The following is a 20897-nucleotide window of genomic DNA, read 5'->3' on the forward strand; positions in this document are numbered from 1 at the left end:
CACGCCGGTAATATCTATATTTTATTTCGTTCAATCAAGTATTCACTAGGTCGTGGATCGCCTTGCAGGTCTCGTTACCTCAGGTTATCATGCATGTCCATTGTGTGGGCCACAGTTAGACTCCCGAAGGTCACGAACCATGAAGAAGATGGTATATCAAGGACACGCCACTTTCTTGCCGGAGGATCATGAACTCAGGGAAGGTTTTCTTGGACGACCTCTAGCACGTATGAACGCTGCAAGCTGGTACGAGCTGAAAATGGTAAACCCGGAATCACATCCAAATGGAATGCGACGGTTCTCAGTTTTCCATTTACAAGCTGTCGACTTTGGTGCAATGGATCTCACAGAAAGAGATTAAGACGTCCTCTATTGAATCCGCAAGGCGGGGAGCAGTTGAGACGGTCTGTCTCTTTGAGAAATACCTGCCCACTAGCATGCTCACGATACAAGTTCACCTTCTTGTGCATCTTGTGGACGAAGTGGAGATTGCCGGACCTGTCCATACGCGATGGATGTTCTTCCTGGAGCGCTTCATGAAAACCCTGAAAGGCTTTGTGTGACAACGAGCTCGTCCGGAAGGTAGCATGGCGGAGGGTTGGTTGGTGTCAGAGGCATTAGTGCATATCTCACAATGGCTACCAACGGTGGAACCAGACAATGAAATGCTATGGACGCTCAAGGACGATGACAGGCTGACTGGAGATGTGGTGGTTGGAAATGGGGTAGAAAAAAGAATGGATGCCTCAATGGAAGAGAAGGTGAATCGCTTTTGTATGTTGCACCATGCCTCCATGGAGACGTGGCTCGCCAAGTACCAAATTGCAAGGCAAGATCGAGAGGAAGCGCGAGCTAAATTCCGACGCAGTACGCGTCACCGACCGATTCGATATCCCGAAGGCATGGAGGAGATGCCGCGGTTTATGTCAACACGATGGTTGCATGGAGCCTTGATCGCAGCATCCAGCGAAGGGGCAGAGGTCTCAATGGAGGAGTGGGAGTTCTCGAGGGGATGTAGTCCAAAGGTAATGAGGGGTTTAGAATGTGTCGTATCTGAATTTGTTTGCTACATCTAATTTGAGTGTTTCAATGTGCAGTACAAAATATATAGTGCAGCGTGGTCGCGCGGACGACATTTTCGGGTGGAGCGTATTGACAAAATGCGCTCCACAATGGACTGTGGTGTCATGGCAAGGTTTGAGCAAGAGAGCCGGCGACGAGCAACGGATCCGAACACGGTTGTGGATGAGATGGAGTATTTTGGGAATTTGCAAAGTATTATTACGGTGGATTACCGTAGCTTCTCCATGATAATATTCGATGTGCAGTGGTTCAAAGTGGTACTTGGAGGAGCTGGCGCAACGGTTCGACGAGGTCCATCTGGATTTCTCGAAATAGATTCCGAAAAAAAATGGATGGATTTGCGCGACACCTTTGTGTTGCCGGCACATTGTGAACAGGTAATCTTCTAGTCATTTGCTTGCTAATTGTAATACGACATGCTTTATGTCACAATGGTTTGAAGACGGTTTGTAAGTGTTTGTGAACAGGTAATCTTCTATCCAAATCCCCGACAACCTCGATGGTGGTATGTTATACCTTCAACTCCTCGAGGTGCGAGAGTATACGATCAAAGCGATGTTCCAGGCATAGATGAAGAATATATGCAAATAGAGGGATCGAAATTACAAGGGGTGGAGGCCACCGCAAGCTTGGAGCCCGCATCGGCTAACAATGATGGAAATACTGAAGTCGTAGAATTTTTTGAGAACGAGGCAGACTCGTTCTTTTGTAGTGACATGTCTATCGACCTTCCAGTGTATGCAGAGTTATGTCAGGAGATTAACATAGGACCATAGAATACTTCATTCTTGGAGAATTGTATTACTCAATTCGTTGTTTAGATCTTCCATAAAGGTAGATAAGATATGCATTAAAAGATGGATTTTTCAAAAATGATTTATATTAATGCGCTTTGTATAGTTTCAATTGATTATTCTAACATTATTTTTTATCTCTGCAGGTATCGATATTTTCAGGATGAGTCGAGGGATGAGCGATGAGGAGTTTCAGGAGATGATGGCACGTATGTCTCCAGATCAGCTCGCGAGATTCAGAGAGATAGCAGATCAGGAGCTGTCTCGTTCTTCGTCAGGGCGCTCTGCTAGATCAGCTTCAGTGCGATCAGATGCTTCAGCTTCGAGCAAACGATCTCGACGCTCGCGACTTGGGCCAGAGGGAGGGACTGCGACTGCAGGAGGATCAGGGGGGTACTGCTGTGGAGACACGGACGCGGTGTCTCCGTCTCGTCGTTCAGCTAGAGCTCGGTCACCTCCAGGATTTGTCACACCTGTGGGGACGTCCACTCCAGTTACTCCCGCTTTTGCGCAGCCGTCGGCAGATGTCACGCCTTTTGGTGGCACTCCTTTTGGTGGCACCCTCTCTGGTGGCACTCCTTTTGGTGGCACCCCCTCTGGTGGCACCCCTTTCAGTGGCACTCCGGGAGAGGGTACCCCCGTCGGTACACCGGATGTTCAGGGGTCTCCTGGATATGCCCAGGAGCGTGGACGGAGATGGGAGAGGGCCCATACGAGGCACACTCCTAGGGATTATGGATACCTAGTGGATGGCAGGTCAGGAGCTATCATCATGAATGATGAGGGGAGGAGGGTGATGGCTCGCATGAGGGAGTTGTGCCAACAAGTTTTTCGGCACAACGTCCTGGATCATTGGAGGAACATACCGGAGGGGAGCAAGGAGTACATAGTAGCATCCTTGCACGAGGAGTTCCCGGTGCCAGCCGCAGTGGATAGATTCTCTACGGGCTGGATGATGGATTGCATGCGTGCATACATGTCACATAGACGATCCGACGCACGCAAGGCAATCAAGAGTGGGGCTCCAAAGCCCGAGTGGTTAGATGCAGAGGACTGGCGCCGACTGAGGGAGGAGGCTACAAATTCGCCAGGACGTTGGAGTCAGCAGCGGGAGGCGGCGAGGGCACGAATCGAGGCCGGATCAGTACATCATCTTGGGAGTGGCGGCCACAGGACATATTTGGAGGACTTTGTAAGTTTCTCTTTTGTTTTGCTTATTTGTTTTTTTGAGATGTTATTTGTACTGACAATCATGTTTCTAACAGTTAGCATTTTGTTTTCTTTGCAGCACTCCATTACAAATCGTGATCCGCAAGGCCTTGAGACTCAATATGCAGAGAGGCACGGTCTCAGATCATTGATCGACCGATTGTACAGACGCGGCGGCCCAGTAAGTCTCTCATCTTTCATGTCCGTAGTTACCATGAGATATTTGAATGCATTATTGTATGGTGGATTGATATGTTGTTTCTTTTTCTGCAGAATCTGTTTGATGCTCCTTTGCAGAGGGACGAGCTTTCGGGGGACGACGATTTGTAGCTCGCCCTCGGATCCTTAGCGCTCACATACCTTTAGTTTTTAGTCGCCCGATCTATGTAGACATTTTCTATGTATTAGTGATATTGTTTTATGATTGTACCAATCGCATTTTATGCGATATCATGTATTTATTTCATCTATCAGTTTTATGATTTCAGTATAGATTCTTTTTGTTTGCAAACGCTTTGTATGCAGCAGTGCAGAAACTATTTTGTATGGCTCTCATACAGCACACAGTGCTATATGTGGCAGGGCAGCTTGCTGCCCTGCCACAAAATTTTTTTTTTCTCTGTTACCGTCGCTATTTGCGTCGCAAATTTACTGCAGGTGTCGCTATTATCGTCGCTATCAGCGTCGCAAAATAACCGTCGCTATATGCGACGCTATTTGCGTCGCTATATGCGTCGCAAATGCGACGCATATAGCGACGCAAATAGCGATGCATATAGCGACGCAAATAGCGACGATTCCATGGCGTCGTCAATAACGACGCTTTTTGCGACGACGGGGGCAAATTTTGTTGTTTGTATTTTCGTCGCTTTAAACGTCGCTATAAGGTCTATATCTTGTAGTGTCTCTCTCTCTCTCTCTCTCTCTCTCTCTCTCTCAAATCAAAACCCCCTCCCCTTTCTCTCATGTATGATCTCTCCCTTTCTCTTTTCCCCTCCCCTTTTTAATTAAATTCTTCCCCCCTCTCTCTCATGTGTAGGGCCTAGATTCTCTCTCTCTCTCTCTCTCTCTCTCTTTGTTAGGTTAAATTTTTCAATTTAAACTTTTAAATTAAATATTTTAAAAGTTTTTTTTACTTTAATAAATTTTGACATAGTTTTTCACACACTTTGAGAGAGAGAGAGAGAGAGAGAGAGAGGAAGAAGAAGAGAGGCGGAAGAGGAAAGAGAATAGTCTTTTTTTAATTAAACTTTTTTAAATATAGTTTTTGACTTAGAGAGAGACAGTGAGAAAATAAATAATTTGAAAGAGAGAGAAAATAGGGGAGAGAAAGGGGAAGAGAGGAAAGAGAAAAATAGAGAGAGAAGAAAAACATATAGAGAAAAAGGAGAGAGAAAAAAACCTTAAAAGAGAAAGAGAGAAAAAGAAAAATAAGGGGGGGGGAGAGAGAGAGAGAGAGAGAGAGAGAGAGAGAGAGAGAGAGAGAGAGAGAGAGAGAGAGAGAGAGAGATACAAAGAGAGAAAAAAAGAAAGAAGAGGAGAGAGAGGGAGAGAGGGGGAACAAAGAGAAAGAGAATTATAGAGAGAAAATAGAAAATTTAAGAGAGAGAGGGGGGAAAAGAAAAAAGAAAAAGAGAGGAGAGAGGGGGAGAAGAAAAGAGGGGAGAGAGACTGAGAGAAGAAAAGCAGGGAGAGAAGAAAATGAGAGACAGAAAAGAAGAAGAAGAAGAAGAAGAGAGAATTTCAACATAGAGAGAGAGAATTATAGAGAGAGGAAAAATAAAATTTAAAAGAAAGAGAAAGAAAAAAATTTAGAGAGAGAGAGAAAGAGAGAGAGAGAGAGAGAGAAGAAGAAGAAGAAGAAGAAGAAAAAAGAGGAAGAGAGATGGGGGAAAAGAGGAAAGAGAAAAGTCTTTTTTCAATTCAAATATTTTTTGAGAGGGGAAGGGGAGAGAGAAGGAGAGAAAGAGAGGAGAAGAAGAGAGAGATTATGAACATAAAGAGAGAGACTTATATATAGGAAAAAGATAAAATTACATACTTTAAGGAAAACTGAAGGGAGGAAATGAAGAGAGAGAGAGAGAGAGAGAGAGAGAGAGAGAGAGAGAACATGACCAACGAATTATAGAGAGAGGGAAGATAAAATTTAAAGAGAGAGAGAGAGAGAAAAGAAGAAGAAGAGAGAATATAAACAAAGAGAGAGAGAGAGAGATTAATAGAGAGAGGAAAGAAAAAATTTAAAAAGAGAATGAAGAGAGAGAGAGAAGAAAAATAAGAAAAAAAGGAAAAAAGAGGAGAGGGAGAGAGAAAGAAAAGAGAGGAGAAAGAGGGGGAGAGAGAGAGAGAGAACTAGGAGATGAGAAAAAATATACTAAAATAGAAGGCAGAGAGAGAGAGAGAGAGAGAGAGAGAGAGAGAGAGAGAGAGAGGAATTGGGGGGAGGGGAGAGCATGTAATATTCCTACCATAACACTTCATATCAAGAAACAAATTCGGGCTTGAGATGTTTTAAAAATTACTCGTCGAGTTATCACATAAGTAACCACACGTAATTTTCTTAATATTGAGTCTCGAATTAAAGTAATTCCGCAATCCAACACAAGGAGATGTCTCAATGTTCCTAGCCAATAAAAAGCATAGACGCCTTGTAAATAATATTACGACGGCTTGATCATAAATTTTTCTGCATTATATTTGATTTAGTATTCTCGATTTCATTTAATGAGTCAAAGATCTCATTGATTTCATAACCGCAAGGCAAATCGCAAAAGCCTTAATTGGTAGACAAAGAACACGCAAGAACGAGTGTGATATTGAGTAAGCTAAGTATCAAAGAGTATGACATGACTTTATAAACTAGATAAGTCATGAGACCACTAGATGAAGTTGTTTTGAAGAAAAAAAAACGTTTTTGAAAAAATAGACCAAAATTCATGACATTTTTAACGCCCGGAGGGAGAAAAAGCATTTTAAAATCATCATCATGCCACCATCTAATAGGTAGGCAATCAAAATGCATTTTTAATAAAACCCAATTGGCTCTTGATAAGTAGCCAAAAGAATAAGTTGACTGCATGCTCCCCCCTCATGCTTATAAATACATCCCCTCTCCTTTACAAAGAAAGCAAGAAGAAAGCCTCCTGATGATGGAAAATTTTCTCTACTTCTCTTTTTCATTGTAGCTTGAGCCTTGAAGGAGGAAAATACCCCTCTTTTACCTCATTTCCATTTTCTCTACCCCCTATTATGCCTTTCTCCTATATAGCCAGATCGCTAAGCAAAATGCTGGTGAAATTTTTTTGGATGACTATCAACTCTCCCTGAACTACCGCGTCAATTTCGTCTGACATCCATGGCTCCGTGAGGTCGTAGAAATTCAAAAAGCCCATTTGAAGCAAGGGAAGAAAAGAATGTGGCCGATGGAGAAAATGACGTAGTAAGAATTGGCAAAACCCTCGTTACAACAGACCTGAGAGAGGTAATATCTCGTCGGTTTGGAAAAAAATAATGTTTTATAAGCTTATTGCTATATTTGACTTTAAACTATTACAAACGCATTCTAAAGAAAATGCATATGAACTCTCACTTAGGAAAATAGCATAAGTAATATAACAATTAACTATTCAGTGAAAAGACTCTTTCACTTGAAAAAAGATTATATGCCTATCATTAAAAAAATATCTTAATTATGGTTTATTTCGTGATATTTATTGTTATTTCATTAATGACGCATGTGATTATAATAACAAAAAAAAGGTAGACGATGTTAGAGAAGGGAATATTTTATAATTCTACCCTGAAAGTGACTATCTCTATTTCATTTTGCTAATGATAAATAGATGTTATGATTATTATAATAATTTATGAAAAATTATTTAGATAATATCATGAAATAATCAATACATTAAATCAACAAAAAATTGTATATAAAAATATATACTAGATGTGGATAAATTAGGTGCATAGTAATATAATTCGATGTCTGAAAGATGAAAGAAAAATTACACTTATGATTTTTGCATTGCCTAGAATAAAGTTTTCAAAAAAACAATCAACATTGCACTTAGGACATAACTAAATGAAAATTTTTCTTTCTAGATAATGTTGAAAGTTTGACAAATGGTCCAACATCATCAATTAAACCATAAAATAAGAATAGAATAAAATCAACATTATTTTTTTGCTGAAAACATACATAATCTTAATATTAATGATTATATTAGCGAGAGTGTCAATATCATGAGTTGATCCATGTATGAGTTAGTGAGGAAACCTTACCTTAAATATCGAGAATATTGAAGCAAAAACAACTATAAAATACTTGACAACCCTGAAACTATCAGTATGAATAAATTAAATAAATATCGAAAGTTTGTAGGACTTATTGGATATTGCTAAGAATTTGTCGATACAAATTCTAAAGTCTAAACAGACTTGGAAAAGCATTTGAAATCCTGCTAAGTGCGGGTTAGGACATGGCAGCGCATGAATTGCCTACCATAGGTATAAATGCCCATGTTATCTTTTAGGATAGAAATACCAAATTTTTCATAAGTATAAAATAGACTTTAGATTCACAAAATAACTTGCGGATCTCAAAAAAGAGTTGCAAGTAGGAAGTGAAACCCTATGAATAAGATGGGGACTTTAAAAGAGAAACCCTAGATTTGGGTGGGTTACTTTCTATGGTAAAAACACTTACTCTTATTTCTTTTTTATTTATGCATGCATTGATGGTAGCACATGAAAATCAAGATAATAAGAGGAAAGATCGCGCTATGCCTTCCCCACGGCTAGATGCGGAACCCTGCTCCAAGGGGGATTGTTTTGTACCATTGCGAGGAGCTTTGGACTGGCCCCACCGGTGGGGAGAGGTCACTCGGTGAGAAATATGTTAGGCAAGGGGAGATGGGAGTGCCAGGGGGGCTCTGGCCATAAATCTCTTGATCGCTCCTAGGAACTGCCTGACCCTCACACGAATTAGGATGCAATCTTGGAGTCCCCGGGTGCTAGTGAAGGGACAGAAATCTTGGAGGGTTTTTTTTCTTCTTCACAGACAGAAGGGATTTTTCGGTGAACAGAGGGTTATCTTCTGCATATGTAGAATGAGAAAATCATTGTAAATAACTTTGCAAAATAACCAAAAGACTGTTTTCTCTATCTTTGTGTTGTGTCGTAAAATTACGCAAAGGAACCTGTGATAATGAGCTAATTAACAAAGTTGCTTTTATATGTCATAACTTAATGTGATAGGTAATTAGAAAACTAAAGAAAACCATTTGTGGAAAGCGGGTGGACGAGATCCTTGACGACGGATCCATTCTACGATTGGGTGGTCCCGGTAAGCTGGAAGCTTCTCTCAAGAGATTAAATGAAATATTAATTAGGAAAAATTAGGTAGAGCTGAGCATTGACTTACCTAGGGTCAGGTCTTAAAACCTTGATCACTAATTATCTTAGTGGAAAGGTGTGGTGGCTATGCCAGAACTTCGTTAAGGTTCGTTGAATCCTAACCAGTCTTGTTGGAAAAAAATTTGCATTGCATGAACCAAGGGTAACTACGATCGCTCCAGTCGAACGAAAAGCCCTTGTGGGACACCTCCAATGGAGCTAACTAATGCATCAAGACCTTATTGAGAAATCAAATGATATATGCCTAGAAGAGGCTTTGTATAAGAGAGATAACAAAAGTTGTATGCTCGAAAAGTTTTGTTGTATGCTCGAAAAGCTCAAGGAAGAGATGTCCAGAATCTCATAAGGACGGAAATGATAATGGTACTACCCAAAAGCTATATAAGCATGTACTTGACACTCATTTCAAAAAATGGTACTATCAATTGAGTCACTCAAGATTGTGTTTATGAGCAAGCTAATCTATCTTCGAACCTAATTCACTTGAGTTAAAATTCATTATTCTGATAATGTATTGTGTGTTTGACTTGCATCCACAATAGTTGATCTAGTTCTAGGTCTATGTTTTTTAACATGGTATCAGATCCATGACTGAGCTAGATAGCTCGTAGACACATCTTACTTCTTCCCTGCATACTTTAAAATCTTCCTATTTCATTTCCCCCCCCCCCCCCTTGTACATGCCATCAAAATCCTATTTCCATCTCAATTTCTTTAAGCCATCCACACATCCACTGTCCTACTGTACGAGGTGGATGAGCTCAAGGAAGGAGGTGCTGCTTGAGGTATTGCTCAAGAAACTTGTTTTGAAATCTTCTTATGATTGCTCAAAGCTTACAGACTCCAAGGTGCTCTTCTAAAGCTTACAGACTCCAAGGGGTTTAGAAGAGCAGAATAGTAGCTATAGCCCTTATTTTTTTATGAATATTTATTTGATCCATCCCAACCTCAAAGTTTATCATCAGAACACATGTCTCATCCTCCAACCCTATCTGGAATCCTCATCAGAGGATCGCTGAGTCCTTCCCGTTTGGTTTCCTTGGACTCAATCTTAGAAGGTTCGGTAGCAGAGATAGAAGCTTCTAACAAGGAGCGAGATGCAGTGATGCGTGATGACGACGGTGGCAGCAGGATACTATAAGAAGAACTCAAGCTTGTCTGGTGCATTCATAAAAAATAGGAGATCCTTTCACTACCCAACAGCTACTCTTGGCTCAAGATTATTGTTGCAGAAGAAAAGAGAGAGAGTTGTGGGTGATACTAAGGGCATCGAATCAGAGGCTCACATAGCTAGCTTAGGGTTCAGAGAAGTGCCAAAGGAAGAGAAAGTAGCTCCCCGCCTGCAAGAGAGTAGAAGTTTTTTAATTTCTGAATACTCGATGTTATTTCTTACAGGAGCCACAAGCCTCGTCTGCATTGGAGCCTGTGAGGTGAGAAAGGGCAAGGAGACCTTGGAAGCTGCCCTAGGTGTTCTGCTCGGCGGAAGAGGAAGCAGGGGCTGATGAGGTGCGATCACCGTCGTTTGGTCTGATCAGGGGCGTAAGGGTCGTAACCCATGGCACTTTGTGATATTCTCTCCAATAGATTAAAAGGTAAAGAACCTTATCACTAAGGTACAAACCACTTCGCTAAAACCCTTTCACAATCTACCTCTCCAAAATTTATTGAGATTAAAGTGATCTCCCACTTCCTTATATTTACCTTCAAGTGTCTTTTGACACTAGCATTGTGTGCTTCTCAATTTGTCCAAAGCATTTTTGTAATCAGGATAAGACACTACTATTAGGTAAGACCTTCTCATATCCCAAAAATCAAAATGATTTACTTATACCATGCCATGTCAAGCCATGTACTCCAAATCTAAGAGATATCCAAAGAGAAATACGTTCATCTTGTATGCCAAAAACATTGCAACACACCGAGCACATGCTCGAAAGAGTGGCGAGCAAAGAGGCCTACAACTTCCTGGACGACTTCTCTAGATACAATTAGGTGCAAGTTCATCCTGCCGACAAGCATAAGACTGCCTTCGCCACCGAGTGGGGCGTCTTTGCTTACATGGTCATGCCCTTTGGGTTGACTAATGCCACAGCCACCAATGCCTCATGTGCACCATATTTAAAGACATGCTTCGCAAGGAATTGGAGGTCTTCGTGGATGATTTGTGTGTTCACTTGACCTAGCGAGAACACTTAGGCAAACTTCGAGCAGTCTTTGAGCAGTGTCACCTATATCGTCTCTCCCTAAACCCCTTAAAGTGCCAGTTTTGGGTGAAACATGGATGCATCCTAGGAAATGTGGTGTCAAAGAACGACATTGCCACTGACTTCTCGAAAGTCAGGGTTATTGTTGATCTTCCACCCCCAATCAACTATAAAGGAGTTTAATGCTTCTTAGGCCATACCTGGTATTGTCGACTGTTTATGCTGAACTATGCATTGATTGCCAGACCTTTGTACAAGTTGTTGATCATTTTTTAATGGATTGAAGCATGTCAATGAGCATACGAGGAATTGAAAAAGGCTTTGACTACTGCACCGATCCTACGAGCCCAAGATTGGACCATTACCTTCCACGTACATATTGATGCTTCGAAATTCGTTGTGGGGGCAGTACTATGTCAACCTGGCGAACAAAACCTCGACTATCAAATGAGCTTTGCTAGCAGACAACACATTGAAACCGAAATGAACTACTCGACGACTGAGAGAGAAGGCTTAGCCATGGTATTTGCTATAAAGAAGTTTTGGCATTATCTTTTGGGCTACACCTTTTACTTTCTTCTTGGACCATCAAGCTTTGATGTATCTAGTGAACAAACCCTGCGCTACAGGACGCATAGCTCGATGGCTCCTTCTGCTTTTAGAATTTGAATTCTCCGTGGTTGTATGGAAGGGAAAACAACACTACATGGCTGACCACATGTCACGCATTCCCACCGGAGAGGCCACTAGACAAGACATTGCCGATGAATTGCCAGACGCCCATCTGTTCAAACTTTCCTGTGAAATAGATTTATTCAAGGCTAATCTAACACCATCTTGGGCAGATGACATCGTCCACATACTGGAGCACGGACTGCCTGAGCGACCAATAGAAAAGGCCCGATTTAGGCAACTTATTCTCAGAATCCAACCCTATCAGTTGATAGCATGCCAACTATATAGGTTAGGGCAAGACGGATTACTACGTAGATGCATATGCGAGCATGAGATGCACGATGTGCTCATAGAGGCGCATAGCGGGATTACTGGAGGACACTTTAGTGGAGACACGACAACCCGCACTCAACTGTGGTGGCCCACGCTTTTTCGCGACGCAGCACAATTCGTCAAGCATTGTGATGAGTGTCAATGGACAAAGGTCCCGATTCACAAGGATCAAATGGAGTTAACCCCAATCATTGCATGACAACCCTTTGAAAAGTGGGGAATCAACTTCATAGGACCCATTAGTCATGCGGCACAGTACTCGCATGCCAAATATATCATTGTGGCCACGGACTACCTAACGAAATGGGCGGAAGTGAGAGCGACACGAAAAAATGACGCTAGAACGACTGCCAAGTTCTTATGGGAACAGGTGATCTCATGGTTCGGCTGCCCCATCGAACTAGTCATTGACCAGGGCACGCACTTCATCAATGAAGTAATAGCGCATCTTTTATCCACCTTTATGATCATCCATCGAAAATCGTCTCCATACTACCCTTAGGCAAACGAACAGGCAAAATCCACAAATAAGATCCTTGTAAATATCCTGACCAAAGTAGTCTCTACTTTGCACAGCAATTGGGATAACAAGATGATGGCAACCTTGTGGGCTTACCGTACATCTTATAAAATGGCTATCGGCCAGACTCCCTTTAGGTTAACCTATGGGACTGAGGCAATTCTACCAGTGGAGCTCTTCATTCATAGCCTGAGCATAGCACTTCAAGAACGATTGGAAGGGAAGGAGGCATGGATGCAACGCCTGGTTGAACTTGAACGCCTCTCGGAAACACGCCTTCTGGCCACTCACGCGCTCATATGCGAGAAGACACGACGCAAGAGCTGGTTTGACAAGCATATCAAACAGCACGACTTTGAACAGGGCGACTTAGTGCTCCTGTACTCAGTCAAAGGACATAAGCAGAAAATGAAGTTTAGAGGTCTTGGTCCTTTCAAGGTTCGTGCAATCAGCCGAACCGGCAATGTTGAGCTCAAGACTCTAAACAATGAGGCCATAGGCTTCTTTAATGGCAGTCACATTAAGAAGTACTACCCTCCCACGCATCCGCTACATGAGCCACCAATGTTGGAACCCCCTATCACAGTACGACTCACCACAATCATGAAAATCGATGATGAGGACGAGGAAGATGTAGAACCCACATACCTCCACATCATGGTCACTGCCAAGCAAACATGCACTTTCAATGCCTTGATCGACGAGGGAGCAGACTTCAATGTCTTAACTCACGATCATTGGACCCAACTTGGTAAACCACCAATACAGCCCACTAATGTCCAATTAAACCCATATGGAAGCTGCTCATACGCACTTCTCGGCAAGTGCAGGACCGTTGTTGCTATCAAGTCTGAGACTGTACCAATGATCTTTTATGTGTTGCCAAATACTAAAGGCATAGGCACAGAGTCGTTGCTAGGGCGAACCTTCAAGAAGAAAACTCACTACAACGTCGATTATGAGTCGCAGTGCATCCACCTCGCCATAAGCAACGTCCGTATTAATACAGCCTTCAGCAAGGCCTACGCAAACCCGTTGAATTCCGCAAGGCCACCGATAGAAATATTTGCATCCAAGTCTACGGAGGGGGGTAGGGCTCAACCACCATCCACCAAGTCTCACGGGCCATCACTCACAATGGCAAAATCTAAGGCCCAACAACCTGAGTTTCAATGGAGGCCTAAACAACCGCAACCGCCACCTAGGAGTAGACGCCCATGTCTTCATAACACAAGAGACTCTAAAACCCAGGAGGCCGAGATACAGTTACAGAAATCAAAGCATGATCAAGCCAAGATGGGTTCCTAAATCCCTCTTGCACGTGCAAGGCTACTATGAGGGAAATGCATGGCTATGGATCCCTAAGGCTAGAATGGCCCACGGCATCTCAAACGCCACCCTCGTGCTTAATCACCCCAAGCCCTGTGGAACCTCGAAACCAAAAGCCGCAGCGTTTCCCGAACCCGCTTCCTGCCAGCTCACCCACGCATGAGCTCCGAAGAGTTGAGCAAGACTATTGGCCCAAACCCCAAACAACATTACCCCCTTCAACCCCTACTAATGCCAATGAGACTTGCCAAACCCAATCCAAGTGTAGCATCCCATCCGTAGTAGCCACTACTCTAACGCTTATCCACAGGACTCAACTATCGCTTCATGGGCAACTACCACCATCTGCCGTCGCGCGTACTAGCCCCATCGAACCCCAGCCACCTGCGGGCCTTAAACCACCTTACGAGCGGAAATCTTTCTTAACTCTAGCCAGAGACCTAACCGAAGACACAAGGGATGACATTATTGCTTGTCTTAGATGCTTAGATGCCACGTTCATGTCACTGGCTCTAAGTTATGACCGCTTGGACTTAGGCCTGCTGCAAGAGCCTTTAGCAATGGAAGTTCGCACGATGCCTTGTTCCTGGGAAACATTCGAATTCACATTTGTCAAAACACCCCATTCAACTACCGAGTTGCTACGCACTAAGATATCAAGAGAACAAGCCATCAAACAATGCCTCATTACGTCTTGTGATAAGCGTGTGACTTCTTCCATCACTGTCAAAGAAGTCAAGGAGTTGAAATCATTAGCTAATACCGACTCCCCATTTTTACAAAACTGGTACACTCTGCGATTGCAGTGGAAACTTGAAGAATGCCAAATCATGACCAATGGTAAGCAGTGCCGCGCAATCAAGACATCAAAGTACGACCCAACCTATGTCGCAACCACCTCATATAGAGTGTTAACCACTCTTTGTGGCCGATCCACGGAAGAGCACGTTAAGGGACACCCATATCTTGATCACCTCTTGACCGAGGAAGAGCTCCACATTGCTAGCCATGTCGATTCCAACGATTTTCTAACCGATGTCCTCACTTACATCACATACATAAGTACCCGACCCTTCACTCTAGATCCCAAGGCTCAGTTGGAATATAACCCAGAATTCTATACTTGGCTCATGCGCAAGTAACCCTTATACCTGAACGTTGAATGCCCTCAATCTCCTAACCTTTGATCCTAGAAAGGATTCTTCTCAATCTGGAAGGGAAGAGGGTGCGAGGCTAGCATGAAGGTGAATAGGGTGAAGGTGAATCAAATTAAAACCAATCAAGATCAAGTAAATGCAATAACCACATTAGAAATGGGTGATATAGGAATGTCACAAAACAAGTCTGAAGGGAAGAATCTGTATTGGATCTTAATGCTTTCATTCAACAAACATAAAATCTTTCTTTTCAACAAATTCTTGTATGTATATTAATCGTAACACTAATGGGAAGTATGGTTCATGACAGGAACGAGAGATGTCGCAACAAGACCGTGCCCAATGACTGCCCTTCACGGAGAAAGAGAGAGCGCAGTGCAGCATCAGCCTGGAAAATCGAGCTTACAGTCAGCTAAAATTCCACAGCATTCACAACCTTGAGAAGATGGTGACCAAGGAGCAGGCCGTAAGGAGGATAATGGAACAATGCCACCTCCACAAGTACCTAGAGAAGTTTGCACAGGAACCTAACCACACGAAGTGTGTAGAGTTCTTGAGAATGTACAACCCCGACTGAGAGTGCGGAATGGTGACGGTGGGAAGGGGGGACAATGCTCGGAAAGTGCAGGTACCACTAACCAAGGCCTTGGTGGAGAAAGCACTGGGACTAGAACCTAGGGTGGAGAAAAAACATAAGAGGGATGTGTATGCCCTGCTGAAGATGAATAGGGAAGAAGTCTTGACAAACGACGGCATGAGCTTACAAGACATCCCCGATGCTAAGATTCGCCTACAGGCAAAGTTGGTACATGTCCTTTTCTCCAGCCAACGCTACAATTTCCTCATGCACCAGATCAGTTGATGGACCTAAAAATGGGCCGGCACTGGCTCATGCATTAGCTACGGGCCTCGTCACTACGCACAAGACAACCCCTCGGCCTCACGGCCAGGAGCGTCTATCAAAATCTCTGCCTTCCTAAACATTGCGTTTGTAATACGTTGTAGTCCAACTGATCCTAACCCAATATTACTCCTCAGAGGGAGTCCCTTTCACATAGCCAAAAGGCTCGAATCACATACACATAGGGTTCCTCCTACGGCTGAATTCCGTCGACCCTCTGCGACTCTCCTACACCTTGGGGATTGGCCCCTCAGTGCGTCGCTCAACAAATAGACACATCGCACAAAAGTCGCTCAAGGTACCAAATAAGCGTGTCCAGGAGTGCACCATTTCTTCCTCACTTGCTTTCCCCTTTGGGACCCGTGTCTACCTACAGCATGGGTACCTCACTGCCTCTCATCGTAGGTCAGGTTCTAATAAACCAATTGCAATGCATGTCCAGGAGCTGGTCACTGATACTTTTTAAATTCTTTTCATGCTCTATGTATTTGATGGATGCCTAGTGCTCAAATATTTAGCAAAACAGTATCGTGCACAAGTGCAAAAACATTCTTTTAATGGTTTCCAACTATCGTTCGTGCTTCGTTGCTGGGCCTAGCACCGAGGTGATCCTCGTGCTACTAAGCTCTTAATTTTAATTATCATCCGTCCTAAATGCTATGCATGGAAATAAACAACTTTTCCATCATCTCACACGGCATTTAGACATATTTCAACTTCTCTGCCCTTCCCCGTTTAAATATTGCATCGTTGCATAGATTTACGAGGTATTTTACCATCATTTTATGTGTAAAAACTGGGAAAAACACACTAGAACATATTTTACGTATTTTACATATTTTACGTGTTTTAGTGTATTATTTTGAGTCACAAGATGCATATTTTTCTGATTTTCTGATTATGATCAGCAAATACTCATGGAAAACATCAACATAAACAATTTTTAGCCCACATGAACAACATTTTATCAATCAAAAGCCATAAAATCTCAAATTTCCTTTGAAAAAAATTGAATTACCGCTTATTTGCGTGTTTCGGGTTTCATGTCCATGGCTGTAAATTTGAAAATCAGCAGCACTTCATGCTCAGCACGATCACAAATCACCATTTCCAGCCCGTGGAGCAATCCAATCCATGCCGGACAAGCCTCCATCATTCTTTCTTCTTCCTTCTTCTTCCCACATGAACTCCCCCTTAGAGGAGAGAGAGGGAGGAGAGAGAAAGAATGATTTCCTCTCTCTCTCTACAGGCTGCCATTCCCCGTGTGGATTGAAGCGATGCGGAGCGAAGATCGAATGTGGAAGCCTGACATAATTGAATCCATGGGTTACTTGACAAGATGAATCTCGATTTGAGGGGGGGGGGGGGGGCGCGTTTTTTTCGGTGGCTCTCTGCACGCCACTTCCTTCCCCTCCACGAAAAAAATTGGGGGGGTGGGGGAGCCAAAGGGCACCCCCCACTAATCACACCCTTTGAAATTTCAAATTTGGCCCCTTTTTTGGGTACCCCGACCGATTTTGGGCCAACTTCCGCATACGAGCTCCGATTGTTGGCTGTAAATTTTTGGGCGTCTGCCTCGGCATCGCGGACAGGCCTGCAGCTCCCACATCCCGTCCTGACTGACAGAAAAATTACTAAAAATCCAGACGTGTCACTTGGGCGCCCGTCGACTGCTTGTTGCTTAAAATCGTCCTAGATCGAGCCGCCGCCTTTGATGGTGAATATTTTTCCCTTGATATTCATATTTTTTAGCTATTTTTAAGCACTTCCCATCACCTAAATTCCACTCTCATTGGCGACCACGGGATAGGGCGACTCAGCCCGTCGAATCCACGAACATATCTGCACATAAACAACCAAAGAAGCATCAAACTGATACAAAACAAATGTATAATAAAACTCAGCACAATGCTTCCCCTACCCCTGGATAGAACCAAGGCATGACGTCCACAAGGGGTAGGCCTAGCATCATCTAATAAAAGATCCAAAGTGAGTCACTATCCCGCTGTGCCAACACAGCCAAACAAAAAAACCTATCAAAGAGGTTGCCCTAAGTGGTAATTGGAACTACTTATCAACTAAAGACAACACAACTAGGAGTTCCTACAAGGCGAGGACTCCTATAGCCTGATCAAAGAGTATTTTCTTTCAGTACATGTCTTATTTTAGGGTTTGTATTGAATGAACATACTTGGGCACGTAAAAAGGAGGGAGCTGAGCGTAGTGACCCAAGGAGAATAGGGCATCGGTCTTAGGACTTGTCTCGGCACCCAAGAACCTACCAAGCCCTCGCAAGGCGACACTTAATCCTTTTCTAACGCTCACTTTTATTTTCGCTCCAACCTTCCTTGTTTTGGTATTATTTTTCCAGCAAGAAGCCACCCCTAGGAAGACAAGGTATCGGCCCCGGGTCTGACTCATCCCCAGGAACCTACCAGGCCTTCGCAAGGCAATGATCAACTGCTTATATCTTTTCATTCCTTTTCTTTTCTTTGATAGGGGTTAGAACCCATTTTTACACACCTTCATATTTATATTCATCTTTTAGGATGTCCAGGGTTTCTTGGCATCATCATTATTATCTTCTGGCAGGCTTCTCTAACTGCCTCACTACTAACAAGAACTCCTAGAACGGTTGCTTAGCAGGCTAGCAGAACAGGGCCACTAGGACTTCCTTCTAAAACAGGTCTTTCGATGCCCGACAATGTCTTTACAGGAGGCAATGACTACTCCGACCTCCCTCAAACATACATAGCCTAAACCTGGGACTTCATGCCTTGGTTGCCGGTCCCCCAGCAAAAATGTATCCCCTTGACAAGTATAAAAACACATATAACAGGAAAAAAAAGTACTCGTAAAGGAGAAATATCACCTGGATTGGCCACAAGAAGCTTCCATCGCAGCAAAGGCTCCTCCAGGCTCCACCAAATTCCACTAACCACGAAACCTGTCTAGCACAACACTTAAAACAAAAACCCAATTAAACGCACCCGCACTAGACAGGGAAGTGGCCCTCTTGGCCTAATGAAATGAAACTTGACTTTGCTATAAAACTAAATCGGCCCTCTTGGCCTAATGAAGTCAAACAATACTACACATAACATCCACTTGGAAACAACCATGATAGACATCCAAGCATACCATGCCCAGGGGAACAGAGGCTCGTAGCCCTAAACTAGGTGCATTAGATTATGACCCATCCCTCCTGCGTATATCGCAAGAGGTGTTCGCATCACATGTCGTCGAATCAGTCTATGGGTCCAAGATAATAAAGGCAGATGAGTCTCGCTTACCCTCTGCATCACCCAGATCAACCATCGTCTGCCAAAGAGGGCATGTTCAGAAAGCATACCCCACAAACGACCAGGTCCTGTCTCACCATCAATAGATATATCGGGACAAGGGCCACAATTAAAGAAGAGGTCTTCTTCATATGCAAAATTAGCCAATGGATCGGCAAACTGATTCCAATTCCATGGAATCAGCTGAAAAGACACTCTATCGAATTCGTCTAGCAGGGCTATGGCAGTATGATGGTACATGCAAAGGATGGGGTTTCGTACCATGTACATCCCATTGAGTTGATTTAAAACCAACTGAGAGTCCCCTTTCACCAATAACTGGCGGATACCACCCTTCTTTGCAATATTCAAACCCATAATCAGGGCTTTGTATTCTGTCATATTATTGGTAAAATTCGCCCCGAGATAAGCAGCTAACTTCATGACAATGCGTCATTGGGGGTCTCGGATGACAACTCCTACACTTCCTTTTTTGCATGCACCCCTGGATGCCCCATCAAAGTACAAGGTGTACGTCCATAAAGGGTTTACATATCCCGCCATCCTGAACTCCACTCGTAATTATGGTAATCGAAATTCAGCATATTCAACGCGTGGACTGTAGGCTCCATCCCTCCATCATCATTGAATTCAACAGGGATGCTCGTCAAAATTTGTAGGCAGTGATGGCAGAAGACCTTGATCTCCCAAATAAATGTCCCGCCTTCTTGCTCAACCACCTTGTATCCTTTGCTCCACCAAATGAGCTTTCCCTGATGATATCTCTGTTCCAAATATGGGTGTTCTAAATAAGGGATCAGACGACCCATCAACCTCTATCACGATTTCCTTGCAGATGTTTGATCGATCTCGCCTAGACCTGCAAGGCAGTCGTAGCATTAGTGCAGTCAGAAATAATAAGGTTTAATCTTATTAAGATTAACCTTATTTTTAAATTCTATCCCCTCAAGGTCAGCTAACAAGACTGTGGATTTATTCTTTCCTATTCTAACGATCCTATAGGGCCCGTCCCATTTGGGCTCTAGCTTGCCTGGAAATAATTCACGTCGTGCATCATAATACAGAACAAGCTGTCCTTTCTTGAAGGTGTATTTCTTGGCTTTGAGGTCATGTAGCTGCTTCATTCGGCGCTTTGCCACTTCTTGCTGCAATAAGCTCTGCAGCTTAAGCTCATCTAAATGTGCCAGTGTCGTCAAGCGCTCAAAAAGTGCACCTTCATCGCTCAAAGAATGATTGATGGCAAACCGAATAGTCGGCAGCTCAATTTCTAAAGGCAAGACACACTCCTCCCCATATACTAACATGAACGGGGTATGGCCAGTGGCTCGTTTGAAAGTCGTATTATAGGCCCACACTGCCACGTATAACTTTTTATCCCAATCCCGTTTCTTTTCCGATACAATTTTGGACAGGATGCCCACAAGCTGCTTGTTGGTGCTCTCAACTTGCCCATTGGCTTGCGGATTATATGGGGTTGTCTTGTTATGCTTGATTTTCCACATCTCTGTCAAACCTTTGATCACCTTATTCAGGAAATGGGTTCCGCGGTCCGACACTAATTCTTTCGGTGAACCAAAACGGCATATTATCTGCTCTAAAAGGAAACTAGCAGTTTCTTTAGCATCATCTTTCCTTGTTGCACGTGCTTCTGACCACTTTGTGAAGTAGTCAGTTGCTACAATGATGTATCTCTTTTGCGTAGTCGACAACGGAGTAATAGGACCCACAAAGTCTATTCCCCACTTCTCAAATGGAAGTATCGCCATAATAGGGGTGAGTGGTCGTTTCCTATTCTCTCGACTATCATGTCGTTGACAAATATCGCATCTCTTAACATACGCAAACGCATCCTGGAAGATGGCGGGCCACCAATAACCTGCTCTTAAAGCCTTTTGTGCTGTAAGCCGTCCAACAAAATGGCCTCCGCAAGCAGAATCATGGCACTCTTCCAAAATGAATGGCACCTCGTCAGGCATCA

At 43.3% G+C, this 20897-nt stretch overlaps 1 protein-coding gene across 1 annotated transcript; it reads left to right on the forward strand.

The window, feature by feature from the left end:
• Positions 1-899: 899 nt before the first annotated feature.
• LOC148011389 (uncharacterized) lies at positions 900-10000 on the forward strand. Its single transcript, XM_087670352.1, has 3 exons — positions 900-1025; positions 1098-1374; positions 9894-10000. Exons 1-3 carry the CDS (start codon positions 903-905, stop codon positions 9998-10000), a joined length of 507 nt encoding a protein of 168 aa, XP_087526478.1. The 5' UTR covers positions 900-902.
• Positions 10001-20897: the final 10897 nt, after the last annotated feature.

The sequence above is a fragment of the Lygodium microphyllum genome, chromosome 28 (genome assembly GCF_053477565.2).
Source record: "Lygodium microphyllum isolate KBCC chromosome 28, Lygodium_microphyllum_v1.1.10, whole genome shotgun sequence".
Lineage (NCBI taxonomy): Eukaryota > Viridiplantae > Streptophyta > Polypodiopsida > Schizaeales > Lygodiaceae > Lygodium > Lygodium microphyllum.